The sequence below is a fragment of the Penaeus chinensis genome, chromosome 21 (assembly GCF_019202785.1).
Source record: "Penaeus chinensis breed Huanghai No. 1 chromosome 21, ASM1920278v2, whole genome shotgun sequence".
NCBI classification, from domain to species: Eukaryota; Metazoa; Arthropoda; class Malacostraca; order Decapoda; family Penaeidae; genus Penaeus; species Penaeus chinensis.
Window position 1 is genome coordinate 16,714,606 of NC_061839.1, and position 7,500 is coordinate 16,722,105.

At 49.8% G+C, this 7,500-nt stretch overlaps 1 protein-coding gene across 17 annotated transcripts in view; it reads right to left on the reverse strand.

The window, feature by feature from the left end:
• The window catches only part of LOC125036325 (homeobox protein extradenticle-like), a 443,676-nt gene that overhangs the window by 22,983 nt on the left and 413,193 nt on the right, over positions 1 to 7,500 (reverse strand). For 11 of the 17 annotated variants that reach the window (XM_047628864.1, XM_047628865.1, XM_047628861.1 and 8 more), the window contains 2 exons: positions 3,257 to 3,447; positions 187 to 322 (listed from right to left, as the gene is read on the reverse strand). In XM_047628864.1, coding sequence (XP_047484820.1) covers positions 187 to 322; positions 3,257 to 3,447 — 327 coding nt within the window. The remainder of the gene's footprint in view (positions 1 to 186; positions 323 to 3,256; positions 3,448 to 7,500) is intronic. The other 6 variants (XM_047628854.1, XM_047628858.1, XM_047628849.1 and 3 more) reach the window with 1 other exon arrangement.

Consider the following 7,500-nt stretch of genomic DNA (forward strand, 5'->3'; position numbering starts at 1 on the left):
GTCACGAGGGGATGCAAGTTCCTGTCTAGTTTGAGTCGACTAGCAAGGGTACTAGTATTTGGTAGTTCGTTGTTGGAGTCAAGTGATGGTTGTGATGGGGAGTGATGGTGGGGGCAGTGTAGCAGTGGTGGTGGTGGCTATAGTGGCGGCAGAATGGTGGTGATGCTGGTGATGAAGAAAGTGTACCTGGTTGACTGTTATGCCACACCGACGTGCCAGGCCCTCTTTCTCCTCCTCAGAGGGGTACGGGTTTGACAGGTTGGAGTAGAAATATTCATTCAGAATTTCAGAGGCTTGCTTGCTGAAATTTCGACGACGTCTCCTGTAAATAACATGGTGATGAAACGTGACGACCTTGGAGAGTATACCTCGGCGCCACAGTTGGGGCCTCAGTCCACCAGGAACAGGCCTCCCCGCGAACAAAACATGAGTGAAATTTGAAAGCACATTCTAATCTTCATTAAGGTGCTCTGCTCCGCGAGTGGACCGAGGAAACCCGACTTGTGTGAAAGGAAAACCATTCTGTTATCTACATATAGTATACATTTCAAGTGTCAAAAGACTAGTAGCGACAAGTTCTTGTTGCGTGACTATCTGCCAGTTTTAATCAATACTCACTCATCGTTTGTTCAATCTTACCAACCGGCATGCAATTAATACAGTTACCATTAAAAACTGAACTGTATACATTAAAAAAACTAAACCGTTTATATCAAAACTGCAGTGGCAGCCAGACATCAGAACTTTCACTGCAACTAAAAATCACTCTAGGCACAATTATAATCCTTATATTCACGGTGAATTTACAAACCTAAATCCTACTTGTAACTCAAATCGGAAGAACTACTGTTTTGCTTCAAAAATGTAGTTGGAACACTCAGCACAAAAGCGGAAGGTCAGTGTCATGATAAGATTTAATCATTAATCACATTCAGAAAGAAATATAAGATGTAAAACTTCCACCTGGTATCTTCTCGCCATTCCCTCATTCATTCCCCATTCATTTCTTTCAGTCCATTCAATAAGCTGAAGGGCGCATATCCTGAATATTCCTGCAGACAAATTCTACCCTTCCAGCGGATTCCCAATAAGGTCCTCTCGATGAGCATCCCTCAGGGACGCGCGGCACCGAAGGGTTGTGCGGCGCGAAGGGCTGAGCAGATCGAGGGCACAGGAGGCACCATGAATCAGGCCGTGATCACCGCGACGACGCCCGCTCTACAATAAAATACATGATGGCCGTATTGGTTTCCGCCAATCACTTGTCTCGCCCCCCGAGTCTCAATGACCAATCAGGGCCTATATGCATCGTTCAGCCGCGTCTTTGTGGCGGCATGATTGGCACGGCTGCGGGGCAGTCTCAATAGAGATGACGACGGCTCACAGAACACGTGGCGGAAGTCGTCGAAGGTCTTGTCGAGGAACGCCCGCCGTTAAAATACCGCAGGTCTAAGTCGTGACCCTTATTACGCGGCTATGTACGCCCCACTGTCCGAAACACTGTGGTGAATGTGCGAATACAATGAGAAATGCGGATGTAGGGAGGCGCGGGCAGCAGTCGTGGTAAAGACTGTGGGTTTTATAAGGTGGTGTAGGAGGCCGTAAGCGAGGTTATGGCTCGTAACCCGCCGGACACCCTCGTAAACGGCCGCACAATACGCCCCCCACTCATCCCCCCCTCCTCTACCGAAGTCCTGCCCGTAGCCGATCTCCCATACGATATGCGCCTCTATCTGACTTTCACTCACACCAGGTGCTTCCTCGTTTATGCCTTCCGCCCTTTCTTGGCCGATTTAAGTACTTACTGAGAGCACTTGCCCGATGTTAATCCTGTCCTGCTGCTCGCTATCGCGTAGGATCATCTCTCTCTCTGCTCACAGCAAATTAGGCAAAACAACGTGCAATCGTGTACACCGTGATGTTCGAGCCGTGCGCAGAGGAATCATCCATTCGAATTAAGGAAGTGACTTCCTCACACTGGCTACCGCCGAGCGTGCAGCATCATGCGAGCACGGCGTGTGCGGGCGTGGGTGAGCGAGGCAGCAGCGTGGGCGTGGGGAGGGCTGCCCGCCAGGATAAGGAGGTAGTTCCCATGCAGGGACGGCGCGGGGCAAATTACTCGGGTTAGGGTCATGGCTACTGCTAACTTACACAAATATTAAAGCCCTCTATATCCCTGCCGCGTGGGGGGCTAACCGCTCGTGCACACGCACTTAGAGCTCCCCTCTTCCCTCGCGCCATTCCCTTCTCAGCGCCACGGCTCCCCCCGAGGACTAGCGAGAAGCGAGGAGCTCGAGGGCGAGGAACTCGGGGAGCAATCTAGGACATAGCCGAGGGTTGAGGCGCGGACACATGGATCACGTTGCCCCCAAGATGCGCGACTCGAGCTTCATGTGATAAAGAGGACGTCTTCAAGCGCGACATTGAATGCTAATTATATTAATTATATGCTGCGTCTAGCCACGCTAAAGTAACCGATTTTTTAATATGATTTCTAACAGCGGAACAAATATTAAGTTCCCTTACGATTTTCCGACGTTTTATGCAAGGTCGTACTTGCGAACCCGGAAACATAACGGAATTTGAGAAGGCCTGGAAGGGGCCAGCGAGGCCAGGCGTGCGGGCGTCCCTCCGGAGCGCACCACGGCGCACCGCACCGCACGAGTGGGCTGCGCTGATGGAGTTGTTTACGAGGTGGTCCCTGGAGGGTCGGGGGAGCGCCTCCAAGAGGGCACTAATCATGGTTAATGGGAGTCAAAAGAGTGACGGGAGAGCTAGTGGCAGCTCTGCTCACACTTAATCCAGCCCAGAAACCATGGAATGGGCAGTAAACCCAGCGTGCCCCCCCCCCCCCTCTCTCTCTCTCTCTCTCTCTCTCTCTCTCTCTCTCTCTCTCTCTCTCTCTCTCTCTCTCTCTCTCTCATACTTAGCTACTACTCGTATGACTAACAAGCACACGTTAGCGAATACGTTCGTGGAAGCACTACGAAATGGATAGAAAAGGATCGCTCTTGTGCCGGTGCTATTTTGATTTGAATTCATTACACACTAACCAGTGTTACTCGCAAGAGCTGAAATGGTGCGACTGAAAATAAGTCATCGTGTCCAAGGATTGGCAATTGACAGGAAGACTAGACACGTGACAGTAAGTGAGATCACCCCATCCCTTCCCTTCCACCCCCTCCCCATTCCCTTTCCTTTCTTTCCCTCCCTTCCCCTCCCCTCCCCCGACGGCGGGGCAGAGGCGAGGCCGTACCTGGCGTCGAGGAACCGCGAGCGCAGGATCATGACGGCCTCGCAGGTGGACTGCTTGAGCTGCATCTGTATGGACGAGAACTTCTTGTGGATGATCTGCACCATGCGCTCGATCTCCTTGGGGGTGATGGGGCGGGTGCGAGACTGTTCCCGGAGCAAGTTCATCACGTGGGTCGTGAACTCGTTACACGCCTGCAAGGCAAGAGGGTGGGCGTTACACAGGGATTTTAGAACAATAACAACAGCAGCAATAATAGTAATAGGCGTAATATAATAATAATAATAATAATAATAATAATAATAATAATGATACTACTACTACTTATAATAATAATAATATCAATTATAACATTAGTGATATTAAGAAAAAAAAAACAATAATATTAATGATGATAATAAAAACAATAATAACACAAATAGTACTGATGATCATCATCACAACGCTAATGATGAAAATTTTAAAAATAAAAATGACACTAATATCAGCAACAATAATAATATCATTAATACCATTAGTAACAATAACAACATTATTAGCAATAATAACGATAATAATATTAACCATAATAAACAACTGGGAAAGAATACTGAAAAACAATATACAGCGATCACTGAAAGCCCTTCAGGCCTTCACCGGGGCTCGCCTGACCCTCGACTTGCCGCAGAGGACAGGGTCGCGGGATTGGCGAACGGCGGGGCGGCGCGAGATCCATCTGCGTCCACAGGAGACACCGCGAGCGAGTTCAGTGTAGCCAGCAGCCTTCCCCACCGTGTGAAGACTCCGATAATCTATACCAGGATGATGCCGCTCACGTCACGTCCCCCCTCTCTTCTCTTCCCTCTCCCCTCTCCCCCACCACCTTCCCTCTTCCCGGTCTCACCCAAAAAATCCGTCACATCGCGACTGTCACAGATCATACTAGGAGGGAAGAGGATAGAGAAAAAATAGAATGGAAGAGATGGAGAGAGAGAAGAGAGAAAGAGGAGAAAGAGAAAGAGGAGAAAGAGACTGAGGGAAAGGAGAGAGAGAGAGAGAGAGAGAGAGAGAGAGAGAGAGAGAGAGAGAGAGAGAGAGAGAGAGAGAGAGAGAGAATAGAGAGAGAGAGAAATAGAGAGAGAGAGAAATAGAGAGAGAGAGAAATATATAGAGAGAGAAATATAGAGAGAGAGAAATAGAGAGAGAGAGAGAAATAGAGAGATAGAGAGAGATAGAAATAGAGAGATAGAAATAGAGAGAGAGAGAAATAGAGAGAGAGAGAGAATAGAGAGGGAGAGAGAGAGAGAGAGAAATAGAGAGAGAGAGAGAAATAGAGAGGGAGAGAGAGAGAGAGAGAGAGAGAGAGAGAGAGAGAGAGAGAGAGAGAGAGAGAGAGAGAGAGAGAGAGAGAGAGAGAGAGAGAGAGAGAGAGAGAGAGAGAGAGAGAGAGAGAGAGAGAGAGAGAGAGAGAGAGAGAGAGAGAGAGAGAGAGAGAGAGAGAGAGAGAGAGAGAGAGAGAGAGAGAGAGAGAGAGAGAGAGAGAGAGAGAGAGAGAGAGAGAGAGAGAGAGAGAGAGAGAGAGAGAGAGAGAGAGAGAGAGAGAAATAGAGAGAGGAGAGAGAGAGAGAGAGAGAAATAGAGAGAGAGAGAGAGAGAGAGAGAGAGAGAGAGAGAGAGAAATAGAGAGAAAGAATAGAGAGAGAGATATATATATAGAGAGAGATAAATAGAGAGAGAGAGAGAGAGAGAGAGAGAGAGAGAGAGAGAGAGAGAGAGAGAGAGAGAGAGAAATAGAGAGAGAGAGAGAGAGAAATAGAGAGAGAGAGAGAGAGAAATAGAGAGAGAGAGAAATAGAGAGAGAGAGAGAAATAGAGAGAAATAGAGAGAGAGAGAGAGAAATAGAGAGAGAGAGAGAGAAATAGAGAGAAAGAAATAGAGAGAGAGATATATATATAGAGAGAGAGATAAATAGAGAGAGAGAGAGAGAGAGAGAGAGAGAGAGAGAGAGAGAGAGAGAGAGAGAGAGAGAGAGAGAGAGAGAGAGAGAGAGGGGGGGGGTCTACCGCCTTAGAAAGAAACACGGGTGGAGGGGGCTTGGTATGGCTCGATCCGCCCATCTGGACTGTGGTGTCATCCATCATGGCGTGTCACCCAGGAGCGCGGCAATATTGTAATGCATTCATGGCCGCGCACCGTATGTGCCTTCCCCTCCGCCGTTCAGGCCACTCTCGCACATCTCGCATGCCTGTGTGGTAGCGTGGCTTCTGTTTTGCCGGTGGGTATGATAAAAAGTACACACTCAAATGATAAACGATTGTGACGAGCAGTAATTATTGTTGGTATTGCTATTGTTTTTGTTGCTGTTGTTGCACTATGTGACTGCAGCAATGAAATGGGTGGGAAAGTAACGGTGCAAGCAGCAGCTAATACAATTCCAAGCCAACCTCATTACTGTACTTGCACCGAGTGGCTACACTGGCGGGCAGGTGGCCGCGCAGCTGGCTTCCGAGATGGTCACAGGTGGCGGTTCGTGTAGATGGTGAAGCGAGGTGTGTAGGGAGGGCGTGGCAGTACATTAGGAGGCCGCGGGGTCATGTTTTATTCATGGGCGGCCATTGCGAGGATGCGGGAACAAAAAGGCCTCGCCGCTCCGGCAATCACCGCGACGCAGCTTTTTGATGATTAAGAAGCGCAAATACAATTTTCCGACGCGCTGCCATACGCATTACTTTTCGGAGGCGCTTCTGTAGAACGACACAGCTGTGCCGAAGAGCCTCCCACACCACGCACAAGCGCCTAGGGCCTGACCATACCACACCATGTTATGAGCAGCTACTGTGGTCCAAACTAACCACAGCGATCCCGAAGTAAGTAACCACAAGAGGCGAAGATCCAGATAACAATGATTATGCATGCAAACCTGCTGTACGCACTCACTTTAAAGAGAACACGCGCGCGCACAAACTCGCACAAAACATGAAGCGCGAACACAACGCGCTCGTGTACCTGCTTACAAATGATGGGGATGGAGACAGAAAGACCGAAAGTGAAAACCTAAACACAGACCCACTCACGCCCATCGGCGGACACGCGCGTTCATACAGAGCGGGGCAGCATAAAGGGGCGGCACTGGAAGTTACAGCAAGACAATGAAGAGCGGCAAGTGGGCGTTGTCGGGGGTTTTGTGAGGGCGGCGGTCGGGCGGCGGTAACTGCGGCGGGGGTGATTTGTACTGCGGTGCGCGGCCGTGAGAACTCACCACTTGCGGCGCCACATGAAAAACTTCGCCGCAAAAACCTGAGGGTCCTCTCGCACGACTCCCCCGCCGCCCTCCCACGTCCCTGCATGACGACCCTACGCGCGACCGGCTCTTCCCAGCAACAGCACACATTCGGCCAACTTCCGAAGAGGACGACCTCCGCATTTCAAACCCCCAAACGACTCTCCTCAAGCACTGCTGCGGACGAATTCCTGAACGCATAGTTTGCATTCAACTAGCAAACGTCATGCTCGTAACGTTCGGTCTCATACCATTCATTTTTTTCGATCCAATATGACGATTATTCTATAAATGGCAAAATATATACAAATGTAAAACTGAAATTAGTTAATACAATTTCAAATATGAGTTCAATAAAATAGGACGTTGTGTTTATACTCCGACTTGCCCCTGCCCCGTCCCTCTCCACCAATGGCTTTTGCAGTCCGACGAACATTCTTAGGCTGCCTCCCCTTTAGCTCCTACCAACTGCTCTCCTACAGTCCTACCGCCAAGGGGCCTCCGCAGAGCCCCCGCAGGAACAGGGAGGGGCTTCTGCATGACGACCAGCTACCTTAACAATCTGTAAACCTGCGAGAAGATTACCCAGCAGTTCGTCCACACGCGGAGCAGCAGTGGCGGTGGCGGAGTGTGAGGCGTGGGTTGGGTTCGCTGGTCGCCGCCACCTGGCACTGTTTATGGCAGCGTGGCATCTTAAATCTGTTTACCAAGCAGATGAGCCTCCCGAGGTGATAACTTGCGCCACCTTATGAGTTCTCTCGCCTCGGGTTTTGACAGCCTCCACGACACGCCAGAAGAAGGAGGAACCTCGCCGTCTGAATCTTAATCAGCTCCTTCTTGCGAGGCCATTACTGCGAGTCGGCAGCCTTTGTGTATGCACCTCCACGCCCCCCCCCCCCCCCCCAAGCCCTGAAGTGACCACGGGAAAACGGAAAATGGAAAAACTGTCAATACTAAAATCAATATGGCATGGCCCCGCGCCCCTTTA